At 37.4% G+C, this 26,136-nt stretch overlaps 1 protein-coding gene across 2 annotated transcripts; it reads left to right on the top strand.

Moving 5' to 3' along the window:
• The first annotated feature begins 210 nt into the window (after positions 1–210).
• Positions 211–24,318, top strand: ZNF326 (zinc finger protein 326). 2 transcript variants are annotated; one of them, XM_048312827.1, is made up of 13 exons: positions 211–331; positions 828–902; positions 6,668–6,794; positions 8,846–9,251; positions 11,957–12,155; positions 13,900–13,934; positions 14,820–14,907; positions 17,150–17,264; positions 18,301–18,448; positions 18,768–18,867; positions 20,077–20,207; positions 21,134–21,229; positions 23,602–24,318. In XM_048312827.1, the coding sequence occupies exons 1-13, from the start codon at positions 316–318 to the stop codon at positions 23,761–23,763; spliced, it is 1,698 nt and encodes a 565-aa protein (XP_048168784.1). In that variant the 5' UTR covers positions 211–315; the 3' UTR covers positions 23,764–24,318. The 2 variants fall into 2 exon arrangements, with proteins under 2 accessions (XP_048168784.1, XP_048168785.1); XM_048312828.1 differs by lacking the exon at positions 828–902 and having other exon boundaries at positions 212–331.
• The last annotated feature ends 1,818 nt before the right edge of the window (positions 24,319–26,136 follow it).

Raw genomic sequence — 26,136 nt, 5'->3', positions numbered from 1 at the left:
CAAGCGGCTTCAAGCATGACAGGGCCCGACGCCAGAACACAAAATGGCGGCTGCCAGGGCTCAAAATGGCCGCCGCGCAGCCTCCCTCGTGACCCAGCCGACCCAGGCCCCGTGCGCGGCGCTTGGCGCGGCGGGCCCGAGCCCGCGCTCCCTGCAGGCCGGCTCGGTCACGTGACGCCAGGGCCGAGCCAATCGCCGCGCGCCGTGGCAGTGCGTGCAGCGCGCGGGTCCCGCCTCGCCTCGTTGTGGTGGAAGGCGCCATTGGGAGCCGCCGGAGCCACCGCCACTCTCCCGCCAGCAGCGCCCGCCGCCGCCATGGACTACGGGGAAGGTGAGGGCGCGCCCCCGCTGCAAGGGCAGGGCCCGGCCGCCGCCACCGCTGCCGCCGTGGGGCCCGGCCGTGTCTCAAAATGGCAGCGGCCGCTTTGTTACGCGCAGGACGGAGTCCCCCTCACCCACGTCCTCGTCCTCCTCCCCGCCGCCACTGCCGGGCTGGGGGAGCTGCGGCGGCGGCCGGCGGCGGGAGGGCTGCGCGGGAGGAGGGCCCTCCCGGGGGGCGGCGCGGGCGGGCGGGGGGCGCGGGCGGGGGCGGCGCTCCGCGGGGCGAGGCGCCCTGGGGGCGCGGGGTGAGCGGGGGGCGAGGGGGCGGCGGCGGGCGGGGGGTGCGGGCAGAGCCGGGGGGAGCTCGGGGCGAGCTCTGTGAGGGGGTCGTGTCAGGAGCCTGGAGATCCGACAGGAGAGAGAGCCGCCTCTTGTTGCGGCTCCCTGTCTCTCCCCTCCAGCTCTTGCTAAGCACTAAGTCATTCTCACTGACCCATCCTCTCCAGCTGAAGACAGAGATTGGAGATTCCCAGATACCCCCATGCATTGTGGTGTGAACATGCCCAGTGGGTCAGTCTCAGGTATGAGCTATAAATACGTCTAACCTGTAAAAAGAGTTGGGGCTGAACAATCAGTGTTGACAAAAACAAAAAAGCAAACGGGTTGTTAAAAAGTGCGTAACATGGTTTGAGTGCACATGTTGTTTTCTGGAGGAGTTGTAACTGTCTGGGAGTGAGACTTGATTTTCATCTTGGGCATGTCAACATGAACTCCTGCACGTTCCAAATGAAAAACTGTGAGATAAAGGAGTGGGAATGGGGGTGGGGTAGAAATACAGACTTTTCTTAAGATGATGCTTTTTTACATAAACCAGTATATTCTTGCAGAGTAGTGTATTTGATTCTTACTACTTCTGTTGAAAAGAAAGGATATTTTCCTTTTTTATAAAAACCAGAACCTGTTACTGCTTGGGTTTTATTTACTTCCCCCCCCTAAAGTTTACTTTAACTAACAGTTTGGGAAGGAGTATACAGAACATACAAAGTCAACACCAAAAGCTACCTCTTGTTTTTACGCTGTCAAAAGTACCATGTAGATAAAACAAAAAGGAATGCATGTATTTTGGTAAGATGATTGAGGTTATGAGTTTAGAAAAGACTCAAGAAATGTTTTGACATCTCTTGCCAGCATGCAAGCAAGTATTAAAAGGATCTTAATGTAAAAGCTTTCCTGAAACTGTATCCAAGCCTCATTTACAGATCCTGTCAAATAAGTGCTTGCTGTTGGATCTCTTAATAGTCTTGCTGGCTGTTATATGGAAATAACACATTGGATGACAGATGTATCTTTGATTGCAATATAATAATTTTTGTACCACATTTCTTGAGTCTTAGCTTTTTTTTTGCCAATTATATTATTTTGCATTTATCTTTCCTCATAGTAAAATAAATAAAGATATTGCTTTGTTTTTTCATCTTTTGTATTGATTCCTAATTGAATGTCCATTTGATTTTTAGAATGAAAGGTTATTCTTAAGTAGTAGCTTAAGTATTTTATTGGAGTATTCACTGTAACTGTTTTTCTGAGATCTGATGACACTAGTATTTAAGTGAAGCCAGGCTCATCCTAGGGGAAGTAACTAATCAAATGTGTATTGTACAAGTAAAGTGTTCCTTTCATGTGCTTCTGTAATAATACTTTTCATTGTGTTAATTAAGCTTTCTATTATTTGTAATTATTAAAAAAGTTTAAATATGATGTATGCAGCTTGAAACTTTTACCATAACTGTTTGTAGATTGTATATACATGAGCAAGGCATGCATAAAAATTGTTTTACCCAGGTTCTGTAGAGGAGGCTGAAGGTGGTTTTCTGGGGGTTCAGAAGATGAGCAGTAGAGGGTGGATGTTGGGACTTCTCATCTTTGCCTAGTTTTCATTTGAGCTCTTGGCAAGGTTCTTCCTGTTGGAAACTTTTAGCCGGTGGGAAACACTTTCAGTTTTATGTCTGATGACTCCTGTAATTACACCATTGTCTCTTCCTGATGGTTCAGTTTGAGTCAGAGTTGGCCTTCAGAATAAATTATGTTAGTATTATTAGCAGAAATGTTATTAAATATTCATGTTAATATTTTAGTTACTGCAACTGTTGTCCTTTTAATCTGGAAGAGGAAATGGCCTACGGACAAGGTTGTGATCCTAGCGACCAGACATGGTATTATGAAAAAGTAATGTGCCTGGAAAAATACTGCTTCCTATTGCACAATGGATCCTTAAGCTTTTTGTAATCAAAATTTAGCTTTTTTGTCATTTATTACTGCAAGATCTTTCTCATTTCTCATTTTCTTAGCCTTTTCATATGCTTCACATGGAGCACACTGTTTAAAATGATTTCTTGTCTTTGTACTCTGAATATGATTTCAATGTTCTCTGGTCTAAAGCTTTTTCTTTTAAATGGAGTAATTTGTACCAAGAGATTCTGAGTCTTATCTATTACTTCTTTAACTTTGTAGTTCTTTTCCTTCGGAAAATTTGATTTTTTTTTTCGGACTATTGAGATCTATTTTGCAGCTGATTTAAATGTTCTTTCCACCAAATATGGTGTCTTTTTTTTTTTAATTCATCTGAAAAAATAGATACACATTAACATTTTAATTTGTAAATTAAACTTTTATTTTAGTATCCCATTATCCCATTCTTTTTTATTTTAGTGGTAATGGTTTTTTTTCTAACTTTGACGTAGCTCTTCTCCCGTCTTTACTATACCAGTAAACAAGTATGATCTAGAAATTAAAAACCAGCTAGTTCTTTGAAAGTTCTTCTATTTCTATACTTTAGTTCAATGGCTCGTTCATTCACAGGGTATTTATGCAAGAAGCTGCAGATGCCAAAACCTGATTATTCCCTTAATAAATTCTTTGTTTTGGAAGCTTTGATAATGCTATCATCTGAGAGATACACTCTTTCATTTTTAAGCTTTAAGAGCAAATATGGACCACTGTTTTTTAATTTCTTTTTAATTCTGTAGTTTTCATAGATACACAGATACAGTATTTCTTCGAAGTTTTTTCTAATAAGCAGTTATTATTTAAACTTAAATGAGCTACAAGTCTCTTGACTTTTTGGTTTGGGACACTGGAATACAGTTCCTGGTGTTTTTTTCTCTAGTGCTTAAACACGTTCTCTTAGCACATGAAACAATTTCACATTTAGTCTGCACAGACAGGCAACTTCTGTATATCTCTACTGGTGGTGACAGTGATTATGAAATCCTTCTTATTTTTGTTTATCTAAATGAATATTGACTGTTGTCATGTATGTTTCCCCTTTTTTAGGATAAAGCCTATCTGGAGAACATACTTTCAGAGTAAAGAAAAGTTTAATACCTGAAGAAATACTGTGCTTGTTAATTTGAATGCAGTATCTTTGTTGAGCTCTGGACATGAAGTATAAAATGTAGGAATCTTTGGTAAAGTTTGCAGCTGATGACTGAACCAGGAGGGCAGTGATTGGAATGATAGGTTAACTGCTCAGCTGTGTGGAACAGTTAATTATATAGCTGTAAGGAGATCATAAGGTCACCTTCAGTAGATCAGGTCAAAGGTGTTTGTCCCACCTCACCAGTATCCTGTATGTCACTGTCTGTTTGGAGGCATGGAACAAGTAGTATAAGTACTCCTTTGGTATATTTATATGGCTTTACTGGTCTGCAGCTTGATGACTTTCCCAGCCAGAGACACAGTCTATGTTTGACATACTTTGAATTTCTTGTCTGCTGATTTATCCAATTTCTGTCTTAAATCCGTGTAAATTTTAAGTAACTTATTGCTTGTGACTCAGTTCCAGGACTCATATGTCTGTTTTGTGAAAAGTGAATTGGATCCTTCCTTAGCTTGTTCTGTGTAAACTTCATTTGCAACTTCCAGTTTCTTGCAGTAAATCATTCAAGTGGTCATCCCTCTCATGTCTTTGTACCTTTTGTATCCCCATTTTTAAATGTTAGTATGTTATAATGTAGGTAGATGCAGGGCAGTGAGTCTGGAAAGGGATGAGTAAGTTGTTCACTGTTAGGGAGGAGATGGTGCTAATGTCCTAAAGACCGGGATTTGAGGACTTAGGGACTGGCATAGCTCTACAGCAAGACTGTTGATGTTACATAACATGAACTGAATAAGGAGTGTTGAGCAAGTATGGATGTCCAAAGTTATCCTGTGATTGTAAATTGTATTTTCGCGTTTGCTTTCATGCTAAAAGTTTTAGAATAAAACTTTATTTCAAAATGACGCTTCAAACCATTTTTTGGAAGAGTTCTTTGCACGTGAATGTTTTTGTGTTTTTCCAATACTGAACTTCCAGGATATGGATAACACTGGTCTCTACTTCCTATGCTGTAGTAGAATTGTGTTTCAGTGGCAGGGATCTTGACAGTATGTTGTGTTCTTCCTTGCTGGATGATTTAATTCGGTTCTCGACTCTTAACCTCACTGATTTTGTGCCATTGTAGGGCCTGTAGATAATAGGAGCAGGTGAAACTAAGGTAAATTATTGTGTGCTTTCAGGTCAGGTATGTCAGTTTTCAGAATGTCATTGTCTTTTGATTGTGTATACTGTATTAAAAAACGTAACAACCTGGATCTGAGATTAGATGATCCCATGTTCAGTCTTAATTTCTGTGAAACTGAGTTATTTTCTTGACTGTCTTCTCTTTTTGCTCATCTGCATCTTTATGTATACAGTCTTGAGGGTATTGTACTGGATTAGGTGGCAGATCATTCAGAACACTAGAGAGGAACATTAGATGCTTTTATTGGAAGCCTCAGCCATTTCTTTTTTGCAGTAACTCTTTGCAATTTAAATTGATGATGGGTGGTGCTGCATGATCAGTATTTTGAAAAGGTTTTTTGTGCTTTCATTTTTGAATCTTTATTGTATGTTCAGAATATGAAAAGGTGCAGTGTGACTTCTATGTTTGAAGGTTTTTATTTTTCCCAGAAGTATCATCTTTAATTTTTTAGAAAGTGCCTGTGATCATCAGAGTACAAATAAAATCAGCAGTAGGGCTTTATTTGTTGGAGTCCCTGTTCAGGCATGCTGAGAATATCTGTATAAAAGTGATATAGTCAGCTTAATATCATTTGCAGAATTCTTGATGTTGACAGATAGAAGAAAGTAAATTACAGTGACTTGGTGTTAACAAGAACCAGGTACAAATGGGATATGATTTATATATGTGTTTTCAGCACTGCAGTGATTTTCATGAAATTATATGCACAGAGAGTTACTGTATTTCTTTAAATAGGACAGTTTCTTATGGCTTCAGGAGAGCTAATTGTCCTGGAAAAGTCAGTGGTGAACATGTGGAGATACTGAAATGTATAAAATACTCTCTCTTGTCAGAGTAAACAAGTACTTGGTTTTATTTTTATCCTTCCTATGTTCATTGTGTGTTCCTTCTCTGTTACCTTTTCTGTGAGTTTTGACTTGCCAGGTTTTCTTGGTATTACCCAAAACTTAGTATTGGTTGGTGCTGGGAGCAGTTGGTCTCCAGAATGCCAGTGAAGTGCAGATTTTGTGCGTTACAGGAAGACAGTGGATCATACTCGTTATGCAGATCTGCAGCATTGTTTTAGTGCTATGAATTTGAGTGATTATTTACCCAGAATTTTTACTAAGACCCTCCAGTGCTGAGGAGGAAGTTGGTTCTTTTGCCAGACTTCATTACAAGATACTGAGATGTCACCAAGTGACATCAGTTCAGTGAAATACCAGCATCTTAGTGCAGTTAGTGAGCTGCAGCTCAGTGCTGATTTGGGTGGATTTTAGTTTGTGCTAGATGGCAGAAAATTCTTTTGTTTGATGTAGCCTAGGTACAGAGCCTGCACTGACGAATGACAGCTTGTAACCTTGACACGGGGTCTCAATGTGAGTGAAGGTTTCTTGGGGCATTGGATAGAGAGAGCAGATGCCTGTGAGCTCATAGTATTATTAAAGGATTGGAAGTGGTCTTAATTCTGTACAAAGTTCTGACATATCCTGCATCAGGTGTCTTCGTTTAATTCTCTTAATATAACTTACATTGATTCCAGCTGATGGAACAATAATCTTGAGTTACCTACTACTGGAAAAAGTTATGAACGTGAACTTCCAGTCAGGAGGTGCTCAGATGATGACAAAGACACATGGCTTATCTAAGCACAGTGTCAGAATTGGTTTGCAGCTGTCAGTTTTATATTTTGTTTGTAAGCACCGTGGCAAAGAGTAAACCTTTTATTTAAGAATTTAAACTAGATTACTTAATAAGACTTCTCACTTGCTTTCTTTATAAACATTTTTCTGCTCTTTTTTTAGACATGGACCGTGATTATGGGCATGGAGGCTATGGTGGCCCACGATCCATGGACTCTTACCTTAACCAATCCTATGGGATGGAGAGTCATGGAGGTGGAGGCGGAGGAGGTGGTGGTGGTGGTAACAGGTAAAATAATCCTTCAGTTGTCCCAAGAATTGATCAAATCCAATTTAAGTTTAAATCATTCTTCTAACTTAAGTGTTCCTGAGGCATGTTGTTATGATTTTGTATGAACACTTTTGTTCTGAGTCTTCATGTTTGATGAATACTGGCAAATACTAAACTGTAAGTGCTAGATTCTTGTAATAAAATCAGCATTTTTGTGGAAAAGTTCGACAGTGAAACAGTGCGTCTGAATGAAAATAGCAAAAGTTTTGTTTTTAGTATTGTCTAGCAATTTGTAGCTGATTGGCCTGACATACCATTTCTGACATAGCAGACTAGACCTAATTGGTTTAGTGTCTTAGACTGAATCTATCAACATTCCGTTTTCAAGGAACATTTAGGGTATGTGTTCTTTGGTTTGAATGTGCAGTGCTCAAGTGATCTTGGTATTGAATCTGAAAGTCATGTCCAGATTATTTCATTGGAAGGTACTGATTACACTTGAAACTGTGTGCATGTTCTGGGCTACTTTGTAAGATGGATTAGTCTAAAACTAAAAATTCTGATGCAGTGGTCTTAAAGTTGCGTATTTAATGCTAGGATACTGTTACTTTGCTCTTTCAGGTAAAAACAACAGGGAGCAGCTGATTTGATTTAGGTCTTAATATTGTATTCAAAGAAGCATGCTTTTCAGAGTAGTGATTCTATCTTGGAGGAGATAAAATGTGAAGAAAACTTAGATAACCTGATGGTTTTCTTGTGTGCGCCCTTGAATTTTTGTCTGGCTGTAGCCAGATTACTGTATGGTTCCTGTCTGTAGTCACTGTGGTGCCACTGGGGGAGGACAGCACTAAACAGGGAGGCTGGAGAAGTGTTGTGTCTTGCTGCTCGGTTCTATTAAGCATTTTAGTTAAGTATAACTTGTTTAATAATGAACATTAATACTGATTTAAAAGTCTGAGCAGAGATTCAGGAATGAGCTGTACCTACCATATAGTAATCTGCATATGATGGAGGTTGAATGACTACTTGAACACCAAAATGTCTCTTGCTATGTAACCTTAATATTATGCATGGGCTTTTCTAGTGTCATTTTCTGTGTATCTTTGAGTCTTCTGAGATGAACATATTTTAAAATTAAGGCATTCAGTTTACTGTAGATAAGTTAGTAAGTTGAGTCTCTTCTAGGTTATATTGTATCAGTTAAGGGATTGTCTTTCCCAGCTTCTCAATCACTCTGTTATATCCCTGCAGGGATATTAATGTGTTTCCCTTCCAAGTAGTTACAAATGTTGATTTCTAGCCTGACGCTGCCCCCACCCCAGCCAAAGCAAGTTCTTGATAAATAGCTAAAGGTTTTAGCTCCTTGTTACTTTACTCTGAAATTCCAAGAACTGTTTTTGTGCCCACTGTGCATGCATTGGGGAGACTTTCAAAATCTTGAGTTGCTAGACCTAATGGTCTGCAAGTGAAAGCTGGATACACTGAAGACCATTAACTCTTTTGATTGTGAGACTGAATTTTACAGGGAACAAATTTTCCAGAAAGTACAAATATGAACGAAGAGCATTTGTATTTTTCCTTTAAAATGAGAACTGTGAGGTACTTAAAACTCACAACTGTACCACGAAAAACCAAACCATTTTTTTTTCTCAATTCAGGACTAAGCCGCCTCTTAACTGCTGTTTATCTGTTAGACTGTGAGGGTATGATTTTGAAGAAAGGGGAGTTTGACTAGGCTTTGAATGTCTGCAGGTGATTATTTTTGTGAGACTAGGGCTGGGCTCTAATAATATTTTAGTAAATAAATGTTGCTGAAAATTTTAAGTAAACAAAGTTCAGGTATACTGAACTTTAGAATTGTTTGTAGCAAAAATGGCTCAGATAGCTTTCTATCTGGTCATAGTATGAATTGCCCAGCCCTAATCAAGATTAACCAATAACACAACTGTACAGACCAGTATAGTAATAAATTGATTTTAGTTGATAAATGTCAACTGATAACTTGTCTTTTGAAATGTGTAACATTAGTAAGCTTACTTTTTTTTCTCCTCACTGTGCAACTTTTCCAGGTTTGGACCTTATGAGTCTTACGACTCCGGGTCTTCTCTGGGTGGGCGAGATCTGTACAGATCTGGCTATGGTTATAATGAACCCGAACAAAGCCGCTTCGGAGGTAGTTATGGTGGTCGATTTGACAACTCCTACCGGAATAGCCTTGACTCTTTCGGAGGTAGAAACCAGGGCGGGTCTAGCTGGGAAGCACCTTACTCCCGTTCAAAATTGAGGCCTGGGTTTATGGAGGACAGAGGAAGAGAGAGTTACTCTTCCTACAGCAGTTTTTCTTCACCCCATATGAAGCCTGCACCTGTAGGCTCTCGGGGGAGAGGAACGCCTGCTTATCCTGAAAGTGGATTTGGAAGCAGAAACTATGATGCTTTTGGAGGACCATCAACAGGCAGAGGCCGAGGCCGAGGAGTAAGTACAGAATCTTTTCAGATTCTTTTCACTAGACACTCTTTTAAACCCTTTCAAGACCACTGCTTTAAAATGAATGCACTGTTCAGTACAGTGTGGGGGTTTTGTCCAAGCAAACTATCATGGTTGACAATGTTGTTTATCCCCTTGAAGCTGTCTTCAAGTAGAACCCGGTCCCTCTTTCTGCTGAAAGTAATGAGTAATAGACTAGTTGATAAGGTTTGTTAAATCTCTCCTTTTGTTTTAAAGGTGAAGATAAAAGTAGTAGGTTTGGTCTAAAAGGGATTAAAAGGACTTTCATTTTTCCTTGTAAACACTAGCATCTCTGCTGCTGGTGGGGAAATTTTTGAATATTGTAAAAGTTGAATTCAAAGTCTTTTGAAGTTTTGAGTAGGTTAAAGGTGCAATGTATAAGCAAAAAATAAAACCCAGGTTGTGAATGCTAGAGCAGTTTTTGGTTCCTGTAAAGGGAAAAGTTCAGCTAATTCTTTAGTATGTTGAATACATGTTTTATCAAACATTAACTCTTCTTCTAAACTTAATTCTTATTCTGACTTGTTTACTGGAAGGGTGATGGGGAGGAAATGGGAAAGGTGAGTGATTAGCAGTTACAGTGATTCTTTCTCAGAATTAAAGCATAGTTAAAGGGGCATCATCAACTTGAAATCGGGTCCTTTCACAGAATTGAAATTAATTTCCACATAGTCCTCTTACTTGTATTAGTTTTGAAGGCTTAAGTTCTAAGTGCTTTTCAGTGGATTCCTTTCCAGTATAGGGTTTAAAAAGTATATGTCCAAGAAACAGCATGATTAACTGTATGCAAAATAGTGGATTCCAGTTTGAGGAAGTAATGCTTCATGTTAAGTGAGCTAGGGGAAAAAATACAGCAGAAGAGAGTAAAAAACCCCAAACCTGACAGAAGTACTAACTTTAAGTTGATGGTGTCCCTTTGTCTTGGTTTTATAATCCCAGTTTGATGTTTTTAAGCACGAAATATTCAGTGAACACCTTTCTGCCTGTGCCTCTAGGTGTAACTTACCTTTTAAAATTCCTGAACATGCTGTATTTCTTTGGGAAGTGATTCTTTAAACTATACAGCTTGTTGTAGCTTGAAGTGTAGAGGAAGATTATTTTTTACTGGGTCTTTTATGTGCTTAACTTGCGTGGTGGTTTTGTTCCAGAAAGTCTACTTTGCAGCATTCTCGAGTATTGTAGTTGCCATATTCAACTTTTAGCTAAGATTTGCACATGGCTGTTAGCTAGCATGTAGCATGGTACGAGAAAAAGATTCTAATCTTCATTTCTCTGCTTGTGAAGCTGAAAATGTTACATTCTTAAGCCTTTATGCCATCCTTTCAGAACTCATTTAGATCTGAAAGCTTTGTGCAGTTACAACCGAGTTCTTTTTTACTTTGCTTTAGAAATTTATCCTTTTAGTCTTTTATGTAGTAAAGGAGAATGTAAAGACTAGACTACTTACTATATGTAAAATGCATTGCACCTTTAATAGGTAGATTGCCTTTTAAAAAAAAAACAAACTTGAAATTATAAAGTGTGTACTTCATGTCAAATTTGTATGTGTCTGATGTAAATGTACATGCTAGGCAGTCTATAGCTTTCTCAACTAAATAAATTAACATGGAGATCTTGTGCATGGACTTCTGATTATGGAAAGTGCCTGTTTTGGTACATTCTGTCTGTCATTTAAAATGTGCTTTAAAAAAAGTCATACTTTTCCTAAGTATTTTGAAATTTTTATGTTCTTTTAATTTTGACAGTGTAATATTAATTATCTTCTCATGGAAATACATATATTTCTGCTTATCCAAGTCACTCATCCAGTCTGTGGGCTCTCTTCTGCCCTTTATTAATCAAGTAATTAAGTTAATATTAAGAAGTATGTTAGCGCTTTCGAAAATATTCCAGCTACCTAAATTCCCCTCCTCAGATTACTCATTTATTCTGTGTCCTCAGAGAGGTAGCTTTCATATACAAGTGTCCACAAATGACTACATAATTCTAGAAATAATGGAAAGGTTTAGTCTTTCAATGGAATTTTCATTCCTATCGCTGCATTGTTTTTGTATCACTCTCTCCAAGCCCAACTTAAAAATTCTGATTTTATTGAATTCAGTGGAAAGATAAGTAAAAGAAAGAGGGGGCTTCCTCCAGTTAATCACTGTTCCACACTGGGCAACCTTCTTTACTCAATTTTCAAATCATTACTATATCATTTTGCATAAGATGCAAAGCAAGGAAGCTTTTTTTATCTGGTGGTGGCTTTTTTTTTTTTTTTTTTTTTTGTGTGTGTGTGGTTTTTTTAATTTTTTTTTTTTTTTGTGTTAAAAACTGAGTTGCTAAGCTCTGGTTTTTTTCCCAGATGGAGGTGGAATTCATTATCTAGAGAATCTGAAGAGAGGAGCCAAGATGTTAGGCTGAGATGTTAGGCTGAGATATGTTCGTTGCCTGGACAATGGTTCTGAATAAGCAGAAACACAGTTTATACATAAATATTCCTTCTACTGGACAAACACCCACAAAGCCATTGCACAACAGAACGTCAGACCAGGAGCTTAAGTTTCTCCTGCATTTTGCTCTAGAACACAGATTTTAGTTAAGTTCACAGCCATATTGTACCAAGTAGTTGTTTTATTTATATTGATTTCATATACTAATACCTTCCTCTTGATTTTGCAAATTTTCAGCATATGGGAGACTTTGGCGGAATGCACAGACCTGGGATTGTCGTTGACTATCATAATAAACCCAGTCCTGCAGCAGTTGCTGCAAGAGGAATAAAAAGAAAAATGATACCACAGCCATATAACAAACCTGGTGGGACATTTATCAAGAAACCCAAAATGACAAAGCCTATTTTGAAGCTGAGCCAGAAAAAATCACCTAGTAAGTAGCAAGTGTCAGAATTTTTAAGTTAAAATTACTGATTTTTTTATTAAATAGAAATTACTTAGTTTTAATATTCAGGAAGAGGGCTCTGTATGCTGTCTTGTAATTCTTCATTTTCTACCTTAGAAGTAGTCCTCAGTGGATTTTATGAATTTACATGTCTAACTTTTCTACTGCAAAGGTAATTTGCTAAATGTTATTGAATATTTTGATGTGTTCAGATATGTATCATTGAAGGCTATCTCACTAAGACTTTATGATGATAGTTCTGTGGAGGAAAATTTTCACCACTAAAAATAATGTCAGAGCTCAGGTTGTCTGAAGAGACAATGCCTGACAAATACTAAAATGTGCTCTTGCATGAGCCTGGGCCCTGCTGTCCAAGTTCTTTGGATATAAAAAGTAGTGCACCAGCTGCAATGCAGTTAAATACAAGGCGTGGGTGAAGAGGAGAGGGAAAAGGAGGGAAACTGCAAAAATGGCAAAAACTGTTACAGAATAATTCATGAGAGGCAGAAAGAGATTGCTCCCACTTGTAAATGAAATGCTGTAATGACAAGAAGAACTGTAAATGTGATGGATAAACTATAAATACAAACTGCAAATTGTAGTAGTGATGCTTGGTTTCTTTAACTTCCATAAAGATATTCTACAACTCTAATACTAAATTTTTCTATTGCAGTCAAAGTTGGAGAAAAAAAGTCAGTAGTGAGGTTTGAATAAATTACTTGCTTTGAGGGAATGTAAATTTGAGTGATATATATTATGAACAGTGTGTACAGCAGTCAGATTTTAGTTTTTTATGCTTGTCATTTCCTAGTAATTTAGATCAGTGTTTTATGTCATTTGGTTTCAAATCACACCTGATAATTGTTTAAAGTTGCTGTCGCTCATAGCTTGCAAGGTAAATGCACAGACGTGGCAGAAACTTTGACACGTAAATTCTGGTTTTGATTTTGTTGTTCTGGTTACATTACTGTGTATTACATAAGTGTTCCCTTAACTGTATCATCAGGAGTACTGTACAGATCCTGGGAACTGGGTGTATAGAACACACTCCTCTGCTGTTTGTATAGGGAGCTTTATTGGTGATCTCACCGGCTTTGTTGTGATGAAAAGGGTCTGTAAAATGCACATCCAAGTTCTTTCAGTACTTTTGTACATTCTCCTTTCTAAACTACGGTCAGACAGAAGGCTTCTAATTTATTATCTGATCCCCCTCACTGATTTCCACAATCCAAAGACCAATGTACTACATAATACTGATGTTACTTTAGGAAGTGGAATAGATGGTGCCTATGAGAATGCAGCCTGTCCTGTGGCTCTGAGATTAGGGAGAAGAAAATGTTGAGTAGTTTAACACAGTTTCTGAAACTTAAACTGAGAGACCTAAGCAGTATCATGTAGTTGAAAACTAAAAAGTGGGTGACAACTAACAGAAATTTTGATGCAGTTGGTATATATCGTATGAATGAAAATATATCTCAAAATTATATTGTCCTTTCAACCTTGAAATTCTTGTTTTGGAGTTAGGTATAGATGATTGCTTCTAAAAGTGTTTTGTTTATATTTATAAGGCTAACTGATTTTACATTTAATAGTATTACTAAACTATGATAAATTGTAAATGTAGACAATCTTTCCTGCATAAGAAGCTGATTTTTTTTCTAAATATCTTATTGTCTTAAAATGAATTATCAGTGACAGCACTTTTGTATTGTTTCTCATTTTATGTTAATAGACATGAAGACATCTTACCAGGATTCTACCATAGAGGTAAAGATTCCCAGAACTGGAAAATGTTTTGATTCTTTGAGAAGTTTGCATAGTATACGTTAAGACAAATAATTCTTAAGCTAGAGTTATAAAATTGAGCATTAAACTATGTAAGTTTTTCTAAACATGGTTTCAGGTTTTTTTTATTTTATCTAATACTGTCTTATTTTGGTGGCAGTTGATGTTCAGTGAAAGATGTAGCTAGTGCAGATAGCCTGGAAAATGAATTTTGAAGTGTATTTGTGGACCCTACGTGTTCTTGTAATGCACAAGAGAGCTCTCATATGAACACTTCTCATGTTGCCACAGGTAGACAGCTTGAACTCATGCACCTATGACCTGCTTGGGTGGGTACAAAGGTACTGAACAGCAGTGAGGAGGAATGGATAACACATAAACACATCAAGGAGAGAGGGTAAATAAAAAAAGAATCAGTGTTAAAAGGTGTTCTCTGATAGGGTAGGAAGATTAGTCCCTGCCCTCAGACAGCTCAGTTGCAACTATGTAAGAATGTTGCTAGTAAGCTAAGCATGTGTGTATATATATCCTGGTTTAATGTTGCAAGACTGGAATGGCACTTCCCTTCTTTTTGAGTGACGGTATTAACACCTTCTCAACTAAGTAAAAGTCTGGATTGGAAGTCAAAATATTTATATAGAAAACAATTTTGATTGTGAAAATAATTCACTAAGGTTTCAAGGCATTAGAGAGAAATGGAGAGCTAGAAGTGTTTGTACACTGAGTTCAGCAAGATACTCAATTCATTTCTTTCATTGTCATATTTAAAAAATAGCAAGTAACAGATTATTGGAAATAATGTAAATTACGCTGCCTTTCTGGATTTAGAATGGCTTTTTTTTTAATTTATGGATTTGACTTTATTAGGAAATTGAAGTTGATACAAGTGGTGCAGTTGTTATATATGAAGACTTTACAAGAGATGCTTATGATCTTGGATATCAGACTTTTGGAGGTAAGTCAGTTTGCTTTGTCAGGTAAGGTATTGTAGGTATTCTGTTTGTGAGACTGAGAGAATAGATTTAGTAATCTTGTATGTATGACCTCTAGTAGTTATCTGGTAGCATGGCTTTGTTTTTGGTTTTTTTTTTTAAGTTAAAAAATTTAAGCTGTGGAAAAATGGTTGTTTGTAACATCCATCCATTACTTGGTTTGTTTTTTCATGCTTACAGTGTCTCTGCTCTCTGATCATTTCAATATGTTGTTGTTTGCCTTTTTTTTTTTTTTTGTGAAAAAAATTTGTGGTCTTCTATACTTGCTTCCATTCCATTGCTTGAATGTTGTTCATCCCACTGGTTCCTCACCCATATCCTATTATTTATCCCACTAGCTGATCAACCTCACCCTTAAACCCTAGGTGAGTCACTTTTATAAAAGTGGATTCAGTTATCTTGGTGAGCTGTTGTCAGGAATGCGGGGTTTATTTCATGTACAGTCTTAATGAAACAGATTTATTATTAGTTTGCATAAAATCATTTAAAGTGCACATTAACTGTAGTGATTCCAGACGCATAGACAAAGAAATCCAGTGATAAGGCTGAATTTATTTTTAGTCCCCCTTTCCTTGTGTGCTGCCCTATTACATATTGCTTAGACTCATTTGATGGCAAGGAGGGCTTGAAATTTGCAGCCAAATCGGTGTTTCTTTTCTTGAAGTAATAGTAAATATTTTGAGCTTATTTTTAAATTGTGTGGGTTTCTTTTTTTTTAAAAAGTTTGTATAAGTGCACTGAAGAAAGAGGGAGCTTTTAGTTTATATATAGGTTCAGGTCTTCATTCCCCAGATTCTAACAGGACAGGCACTTCGGTTTGTGAGCTTGAGAGTCAAAAAGAGGCCATTTCACTCCACAGAATTACCATACCAGATGATTTTTACAGCAGTAAAGCAAGTGCTCCTTTGCATATTTCCAGGGTTGGTGGTAATGCACTAAATGAAATTTAAATGCTGAGATCAGTATGGGAATTGCCTCTGTGGGTAGGTAGGTGGTTTTTTGTTTTCAACTTGATTTTTTAAAAAAGTAGTCTTACGGACAGGAGTTTTTCTCCTCTCTGGATCACAGTAAATTTTGAAACTCTTTGCTACAAAATGATAAACCTTGGGATAATCAGGAACTGTTGGTCATGGAGAAGTTTTCAGTACTCAGTGACACTTCTCGAGCCACAGAGTGTTTTGCAGTCTTGGTGTTTGTGCATGATGCTGTTGTATGTTCCTTTCTGTTGCTGTTTGGATGGACATAGATTTCCTGGAGGCTGACCTCTCTTCTAAGGTTGAACTGTAGAAGAAAACAAAGTGATCCTCTTTTTTTCTGGTCTAAAACTACCCACTGAATATTCTAATTGTTCTCTTTGTCCATGGACTATTAAAGCAGACATAGGAAAGACAAACATAAGTGCACTTACGCAAAAACGCAGTGTCCTTGGAAGTCTTAAATGTTGTAGAACTACATTCTTTTCATTTATTCATTCACACTTTTACTTACATGCCAGGTGGTAATTTAATCAAGTTCTTCTCTGGAGGTTTGGTTGAGTTTTTTGTTGTGGGGTGAACCTGTCTGTCCTTGTCTCTCTCGCCCCCGCCCCCATTAACTGGCTTATCTTTTTGGCTGAAAATCTTTGGAATATTTTTCTGTGAAATCAGGTGAAGTCTAGTGGGAAAAAATAATAAAGTTGTTGAAGTTCAGTTTGGGTACCATACCTTAAAGCAACACTGTCTTGTCTCCTTTATGAGAACTTTTGCTTTTGGTTTTGGAAACTGCCTTCTCAGCAGAAGAGATGGCCTCTAGATAGTTTCTTTTTATGTGAGGGAATTGTAGCAGTGGTGCTCTAAAAACGTATAAACAATGTGTTTTTCCCCATGCATTTCCAGTTACTCTTTTCTGGTCACTTATTTGAAGAGGCCTTTAATTACTAGGCACAACAGTGAAGGATTTGTTTTAACTGTGAATTTCTTTTATGACTGTAAACTAGAGTGTAAACCCTTAGCTACTAAGTTGAAAGCAAGTGTTTAAATTGGTTGTCTTCAGAGGAAGAAAACAAAGCAAAACTTTCAGCATGTTTAAGGAAGCCATTGAACCGTGTTGGTACAGGGTCTTTCTCTGCATTTTGAAGTGTTTGTGGAGGAGACAGGGAAGACAGGTACTTCTGCTGTTGGTTGGTTGTTTTGGATTTGGTTTTTAATCCTTCAATTGTATGTTAAGATGGCAAAGGAGAAGTTAAAAGTGAGGAAGAAGAAAAGCGGCGCATTGAGGCCAGAAGAGAGAAGCAAAGGCGTAGAAGGGAGAAAAACAGTGAAAAATATGGCGATGGATACAGGTTTGTGCTGTAACTTCTATGTTGTGTACAGTGTTTTTCTTGCCCTTAATGCCTCTCTAAGAACACATCTTTTTTCCTTTGAACTGATTTTAGGAAAATAAAATGCAACAAAGAAATGAGGGAAAAAACCCACCTCCTTCCGCACCCCTCAATTTCCCCCACTTCCCAGCAAAAGCAAAAAGCTAACCCAAATAAAGAAAAAAACTCAAGCCAAAACCTGGCACCCAAATTCGGTGGCTTAGAAGGCTGGATGTTTCATCAGACCACTGTTGTATCAGAAAATGCACAATTTACTCACCCCTTATCCCCCACAAATGCATCAGTGCACACTTGAGAAGCAGCTTAGAATGGTACTGCTTTTGAACTATATGTTCGTGTTGACTTAAAAAGCTGTTAGAAAATGATTTTATTCTGGTTTTATTTGTGTGTGTGTGTATATATATATATATGTGGTCAACTGTTTTGTAGCAAAAGTAAGTACATAGGTTTGTAACTTTCTTAGTCTTGCCCAGTGGCTGCGCTGTACAAAACTGTTCCGTGTCAGTGCAGTATATGATCGTGGCATTGGTGACTTTTCTTCATTGTACTGAGGAGGTTATATTTCCTTATAAAGATTATATAGTTTTTGTATGGAAAATGAGCTTTAAATGAATTCTTCTGATTACTTATGGTTAGGAATTTGTGGCCTGGCCAGGCTATGTTTCTGTGCCCACAAGAAGTACTACAAAAGGTGACAGGAAGTAGAGAGCTGCAATAGATTGACTCACAGAATAATGTGGCTTTTAAATGCCTGGCTTCTGATTTCAGCAGTTTGTCTCCTGCATAGATAATTCATTATTCTGACACTGGCCTGATTTATGTTTGATTCTTGTAGCACTTATCCTTTATAATGGAAAAAACTTGAGATTTTTAAAACTTCTTTTTCACTTAGGCTTCTTTAAAGAATGCTTTTCCTCTTCTCTTTCTGATTTGGTTTGTCAAGTGTCATAGTTTTGAGGAGTTTTAATAGTAATATTTAATGTATTTCTCTTGATAGAATGGCATTTACTTGCTCATTTTGCAAGTTTCGAACATTTGAAGAAAAAGAAATTGAGTCACATCTGGAGAGTGCAGCTCACCAGGAGACATTGGATCACATCCAGAAGCAAACCAAATTTGACAAAGTAGTGATGGAATTTCTTCATGTAAGACAGCTGGTTCTGATCTGTATAATACTTTTACATGAGAATGTAGTTACAATTTATGATTTATTTTCAAAATATGCTTAACTTACTGTTAATTCTTTTGTAGATGAATTTTGGTGCAGCACATAATACCAAAAGTTGAAGCAAATTCTAAGTCTGTAAAGTACTGTTGCTTTAATAGCTGAAAGTAGTGTTTTAAGAAGTAATAGCAATTATTTACTGTTTGTTGCAAACTATGTTGAATTTTTAAAATATGGGTTAATATTGGAATATAAACAGTTGTACATCACAGGTATTTACAATTTTTTTCCCTCTGTAGGAGTGTATGGTGAATAAATTCAAGAAGACAGCGATGCGTAAGCAGCAGACAAGTAACCAAACGGAAAATTCCCAAGCTGCTGAGAAAGATATAATGGAAGGTGAGTAATGTGGAGCTCTCCTGGTCTTTTTCTCCTTTCATTCTTCTTTGAATTTGATAAAATGGATTGAAACAGTTAGTTTTCACATGTTTTCTGTACCTGGTTGGGATTCCTTGCTTCATTTCTGGTAAAATGTGGAATGTAAGCACAGCAGGAGATAGCAAACCTTGTTTGTTTTCTATCCAGGTAGCCTTGTCACAAGGGGAGATAACGTGCTAGGTACTTGACAAACAATTATGTGGGCTTTGCCACAGTCTCGTTCAGGATAAGGCATGAGGAGTGACAACAGGTGGATGCAGTAGATTGAAAGAGTGTAATAAAGCAGTAAGGTGATAGTGGTCAAATATGATGGCAAGGATTTGGAAGAATGTAAATAGGAGAGTTTCTGTGGTTTGGAGGAAGAGTGACAAAAGGAGGAGTTTGAGCATTTTTTGGTTAGCCAAGATGCATCTCGGCCTGAATTTTTTTCCCCTTGGCTGCCCTACAGGCAGTTTTCTAGAGCATTTCATGTGTCTCTGCATTGCTCTGCCATATCCTCCCATTCTTTGCTTGAGGGACTTCAGAATGGGCTACAGCCAGAGGAGACATCTTTGAGTCCCTTTGTTTTAGGCAATAACTATTTCAGTATTACTTAATTTGAACTTATATGCTAAAAGCTACTTAAAAATGGATATAGGCAACATCTTAACAGTCTCACAAATTCTTTTCTATTTTCCATAAGTACTGGAAGGCCTGTTTTCCTTTGTGCTGAGAATGTTCTGTTATCAAGCTAATATTTAAAATTGCAAGAGGAGTTGGATTCATGTGCTTCTTCCTGATGGTGAGGGAGGGCAAGGAAATAAATTAGCTTTTATAAGGCGTAAAGTAAGTGCAATTACTTTGGTGAAGCTTTGTTTGCTGTATCAAAATGTCTATGTTTAAGGATATTGGCTATTGTTGATCGAAAATAGATGCCATTTTTGTGCATTGCCTGGATCTCATGTGTAGTCTGTGGAGAGGTGGAGTATTGAAAAACTTCCTCTTCCAGTATTGCCCTCAGAGAGCCTAATTTTGATGCCTGAATTTAGGCAAATATTCCTCAGTGGTTCAGTTTGACATGTTCAACAACTGAGAGCCCTTAATTTTTGGGTATAAAACAAACAAGCTGCTTTTCCAGTTGCCTGAAATACCACATTTTGTGTTAATGATTTGTTGTATCTTCCTTGGCAGGGGTTACAGCTGATGACCATATGATGAAAGTTGAGACTGTTCACTGCAGTGCTTGCAGTGTCTATGTTCCTGCATTGCACAGTTCTGTTCAGCAACACTTAAAATCTCCTGATCACACAAAAGGAAAACAAGTAAGAGATGACATATTATTTTTTAAAAAAGGCAAGCATAATGTAATAGTAGGTGAAAAGTGTTACAGTTCTTGGTGCAAGTAATTTCTAAGTTCTTGTTGATGTGTTTTGTTCACTAGAAAGCTGTAATGTCCTTACTACACTTTTTAAGTTTAACACCTCAGGAAGTAGCCAGCACTTAAGCACCCCAGCTAATGAAATGCTGGTATGCTTAATAGCTGCCAGTAGAAAATCATGAGAAAGTTACTAGAAATGACATGTTTATTTTATGAGATTCATTTTACGGAGTTTAAGTATTGGAAAAATTTTGTTATTCAGATTGAAAAACAAAACACATGCATTTCTAGCATTTATAGTTACAACATAGTGTCTCCTATCTTGGTGATTATCTTTTTAATTTGAAGACAACTGAGAGCAGTTTAGAATTAGCAGTCATGTTGTATTTGTCCCTGTTACAATTTTTAATAATACTCTCTAAGGCTGGTAGAAGGGTTGAAAGAGGAGTATGAGCATGAGAGTAAGCAAGATTGCCGAAGTTATGTTTTGTTTATGTATGAGCCTGTGTGACTGTAGAATGTCATAGAATATTTTGGGTTGGAAGGGACCCTGAAACTGAGCAGGATCATCTTCGACAATATGTTAGGCTGTGATGGAAAGGCCTGAATGTTGTCTGTAGGTGAGAACAGATAACTGGTTGTAGTTCATTATATAAGCAAGATACATCTTTTGATCATGCTAAAGCAACATGCTATAAACACTACCAAACCTAATTGAACTTACGTGGTTTGGACTTAAGTACTAAGAACAAGCAGTTCATGCTGTAATATGTTCATTATTTTGTTTACAGAAACTGACCGTGAATTCAAATTTGCGTGACAGTTGTTACATGAACGTGATAATTATTCACTGTCAAATTTGTTTCCTAGGCCTACAGAGAACAAATAAAAAGGGAGAGTGTTCTTACTGCTACCAGCATCTTGAATAATCCTATAGTCAAGGCACGATATGAGCTGTATGTGAAGGTAAGATGCACATGGAAAGAAAATAATTAATGTTTTCCATTTCTCCGTGTTGATAGAGTTTAACCTCAGTGCTCTGTCTTTTAGATAGCTCAGAGATTGAATATACTTTTAATGTATTCTGCCAGTCATAAATCATTGTCTCAGATAAATTAATTTGCAGGAAAAATTACTGCCTTCAGATTCACCAGCTTTTGGTTTTCATTTACAACTTATATCTAGGCAGTTTTTAATTGGATGCTGTTATAAAAAAAAAATCCCAAAACAAACTTCAGGCAAACATCAGCGGTGTCTTTAACTCTGTATGTAATGTTAACTGCAGGGCACAAAACACTTAACAAATTACTCCATCTTTACATTTAGAAGCAAAAGCTCCAGCATGTGGGTTTGTACTGAAGTACAGTGTGCACACTCCTCAACTACTTTTTATTCCATAGTATTTTTAGGGTTCATGACAGAAACAAAAGTTTACAACAGTAGTTGATGAGATCAGAGAATTTAAAAGGCATGGTAACCTATGTTGTAGATACATGGCCCCAGAAACAGGTGAATCCATTTTAGCAAAATGGAGGGTATTTTTCTGCTGGGCCACTTACTTTGCTAAGTGACTCTGTAATACTGTTGTTAGCTGTTTCTGGATTACTTTTAATTGACTTATGATTTTGCCTGTGCCCTAACAATAGACAGGCAAAATCATAAATCAGTTTTTCAGACAAAGCAATACTGTCTTTTGGAAATATGGTAAGGTATGAGCCAGTGCCCAAGTTAATAGTGATTTAAAATGTCAAATTAGTCATGTCCTGAAAAATTATGTATGGATGGGTGTGTGAATCAGTTTCCGACAACTGTTCTGTATCTGTCAAGTAAAGGTTGCAAATGGCCAGGTGCCAGAGCCTGGAATACCTGCCTGTATTTCTGGCCACCTTTTCCATGTTCCTTATGCCTGGTATGCATTGTCCAATACAGCCCCCTAGCGGGAGACTGGTAGAAGGGAGCATGGAAATTTGCCATTGATCAGTTCGAAAACTGAGCAAAGTAAAACTTGCAAAATTGCCTTCACAAGGAGACCACTGATGTTTTCAGAATGACTAGCACTGGAGTTTTCTGTGGTGGGCTGAAATTAATGCACATTCACTGGGACCTGCTCAATGAGATGTATGTGGCTTCTGGTTATGCAAATTCCTTTCATACTTATCCAAATGTATAATGAACTGCAGACTGAAGTAGTTCAGTTTTCATATACAGCATGTGATGGAGCAGAGCACTCATGCATTTGGGGTGTGCAGTCTTTCAGGAGAGTAGGGAATCTTTGTTATAACATGGTCTCAATTCCGCTTTCTTTGGGTTTAATCTGAATTTGAATCTGAATTTAGGATTTCTCTCAATTTTTAGCATAATACTGAATCCAAATTTTTGTTTCATGGCATTTACTGAATATTTTTATAGTCCTCTAATTTTTCAGTAGCCACCTGGAAGATTCTACTTGAGAAATGTAACTGAAGTGGAAAAAAAGGGCAAAAAAGGATAAGGGGCCTAGCATTCAATTTTTCTTCTGTATCTTCTTTTAAATAATACTCTTAAAGTCCTAGTCCTGGTGCAGTTGGTGGTTGGTGTCATGTTCACATCAGACTTGCTTTATCAGATGTATGAACACGAAACGAGCTTTAGCCAAGAAACTACTAATAGTTCACGTTGTTATTATTCATTGATTGTTCAGAGTTCTTAATTATATGAACAGGGGAAGGCTGAGGTAATGCCATGGTGAACTATTGTATGAAATGGAGAAAATATAAACCCAGAAGGCCAATGTGTTTAAAGTACTAAGAAAACTGTTAATTTTTCTAGGTCAACAATGGAATGAATTTCAGGCTAGTCAATGTAATAAATTCTAGATTTCTTTTTCATTTTTTGAAGAGTTTACCTTTTTTCATAGAATTATTCAGAGTGAATAAAGACTGTAAGTAAGGAAAAGCAGAACAAAACTCTTCTGTTTCAATTTGGTTTTAATTGGGGAGAAAAAGGAAGCAGCTGAAGTTCTCAATTAAAACATGTTGAAAATTAACCATGTCATTTTAATTTCTGAATGTTGTAGTGAAATCTGTGTTTAGCATACTTGGATTTTTCTCAGTGCCATTTCCACTTTCATTGAAAGAGTTTATTGGGGGTCCCAGTTTCCCATGTCCATAAAGATGTGGTGTTGCTAGTTTTAAATCCAACTTGTTTTGATTTTCTTGCAAAAAACCCACACTATTAAAAAGCTGTATAAAATAATGTAGCATTTCTTAGTGGCTGCTCCTTTCATTCACTGAAACGATGAGTATTATTTTATATTTGAAATAAATATCAAAGTGTTTGTTTTCAATCTTCTACTTCAGGGTGAAAATCCTTTTGAAATTAATGATCAGGCTCAGGAGCAGCAAACAGAAGAAGAAGACAAAGCTGATGAGCCGGCTGAGGGTGAGGAAGAGGAGGAAGAAGAAGAGGAAGAAACTGAAGAACAAACTGACTTCACTTTAGACCACACTGAAGATAACTAAGTGCAAGAAAATAAAAACACATTAGTGGGGGCAAACCAGCTTTTTATTTCTGCTCTAAAGTGGCTGGGACTTTTTAATAGTCTCAAATGGAGCTGAAGATTCCCCACCATATGCATGCATTCCATTCCATGGAGAACTTGTTTATATAATTCCTCTGTGTTTCTGATTTTGTTTAAAATGAAATTAAGACTATTTTAGTTGGGCTTTTTATAGAAAACTGACTGTTAAAGCTGATCAAACATTGTGTTGTATATTTTTTTAAGCATCCTATTTTTTTGGTGTGTGTATTGAAAGTTGGATATAATAACTTTTGGTCTAATCAATTGAAAAGGAAGGCACATCTATGGAGTAAATACTTTAAAAGCTTTATTATGTAAGCTTATAAATATTTACCTCATAGTACAGAATGAGTAACTTCAAAAATTGTACTGTTGAGTGTGGCTATTTGGGGGACTGCATTGCACTCTGTATAATAGAGTATGTGTTTATAATATGCCTTGTAGCTTTTTGTGATAAAGATGTACCAGTTTGTAGCAATAAAATACTTAAGAAATATTACTGTTTAAAGTGTCTGTAGTTTAAGTATTTCAGAAATTTCCCCATGCTGACTACTAAACTGATTTCAAATTAAATCTTGATTGATACTACCATTGAAATTTTTAGTTGCATCTTAAGTGACCCATGTTATTTATTGCTGGGTTTTGATGTGCTCAGACTCCACCTACCAGGACAGGTAAGTACTTAAGCCTCAGAGTGTGCCTGGGGGAAGCATGCTTTCTGTATTTTTACATGTGGTGTACTCTTGTCTGTCTTAGAAATTACATATGAGTACACCCGTGTTTTTTCTACAGTTCCTGCTAATGTAGTTTTTGACTAATGAGAAATGAAAATGTCTGATTTGACTATTTCTAAGTGCAGCAAAGTAACTCACACCATTTTTCCCTAAATAAGGTAACTTGACACAAGTAACTACAATCTCCTGTGGTGCTTACGGGGAATTTTTTTTTTTCAAAATCTCACCATAAATGTAATGCTGCACATTTCTTTTGGAGAGCCCTTGTGTTAAGTCATCACTGTGTAGAGGTGGTAAATACTTATAATACTTATATATATAAATATTTGTAACCTCACCTGCAAGCCAATTTGCTTTTTCAGTGATCTGTTTTTGAATTGTGAAGAGTGTGCAAGTATTATGGCGGAATACTTGATTTAGATATTAGGCCACCTGAAATCCTAATAGCAGTCAACTCTGAAGAGTGCTGGGTATTGCAGTCATTTAGCTGTTGCCTTTTGTGTAGCCTTTTGTGTAGGAGAGTAGAAAATATGACAACATGGCGAGGAAAGAGGGGAAACTTGAGTTTGGTGTCTTGACCTCTTCTTTATGGCTTTACAATTTTATTCTACATTTAAAAAATCAGCATGATGTAAACTAGATTATTGTACCTGTAAGTATCAGCTTGGATCCAGAAGTTAGCATGGGTTGGTTGAAAAATGTGTTAAGCCTGCAGCTGTTTGAGCAGCGTCTCTCCTAGCTATGGAAGCTTAACTAGATCTCTAAATACTCCGCCATGTTAAGGCTAGGATCAAGATTCATACTTGCATTGCTTTTAAGGTGTAATCTCCCCTTGTGCCTTACAAGCTGGTCATTCATCTATTTGTTTTCTACTTGTAGGTCTCTTGCCTTACAAAAGAAAGATGCATCTTGTAATCTCTTCCCAGACAATTTAACAGTAACTGTATCAGTGTTCTAGAAACTGGCGAGAGTTTTAGCATGAGACTTTGCTTGCAGTAGTTAAGAAAATTGAGATGCTACCCAAATTTCTGCAAGTGGTGAGTTTTTTTTCTCTTTGTCTATGCCTCCTTTTTTGGAGAGAATTAAGTTGCTTCTACTCAGCTAAGATATAAGCCCTTCCACTTAGGATCTCAATACTTTATTTCCATTGCTGCACTGATTTCATCCAAGATGACTTCAGGATCTTTGAATTTGAAGCATTCATTACTTGACTGATACCTAAAATACATAATTTGCTACTTTATACTAACAGTTCTCAACTGTAAAGTGTGTTAAGTGATACCTTAAAGTTGGATGATGGATTTGAGGGAGTGGGGTGACAACTGTTGATTAGAATGGACAAAATTACTCTATTCCATAGGCTTAGGAGGAACTTCAAATGGAGTGAGTCTTTGGGTCCCCTTTGTAGCTAATGTTTCATCAAATTAATTTTCCTAGATCAGTGAAGTATGGAAATAACTGCAGAGGTTCTGATGGCTGCCCATCCCTGGTGACGCACACACACAGACTCATTCCAAACTGAGTGGAGATTGCATTGGTTTGTTTCAGAATCTCAGAAACGAAGACCACGGCTTTAGGCA

Source organism: Corvus hawaiiensis, chromosome 9 (genome assembly GCF_020740725.1).
Source record: "Corvus hawaiiensis isolate bCorHaw1 chromosome 9, bCorHaw1.pri.cur, whole genome shotgun sequence".
In the NCBI taxonomy this organism is placed as follows: Eukaryota; Metazoa; Chordata; class Aves; order Passeriformes; family Corvidae; genus Corvus; species Corvus hawaiiensis.
This window is presented reverse-complemented; position numbering and strand designations above follow the sequence as displayed.

What these genes read in the sequence shown, in the direction of transcription:
- ZNF326 (XM_048312827.1), top strand. An exon ending in ACCAGGATTCTACCATAGAG is followed by an intron (nt 13,935 to 14,819) that starts GTAAAGATTCCC and finishes TGACTTTATTAG; the next exon opens with GAAATTGAAGTTGATACAAG. An exon ending in GATATGAGCTGTATGTGAAG is followed by an intron (nt 21,230 to 23,601) that starts GTAAGATGCACA and finishes CTTCTACTTCAG; the next exon opens with GGTGAAAATCCTTTTGAAAT.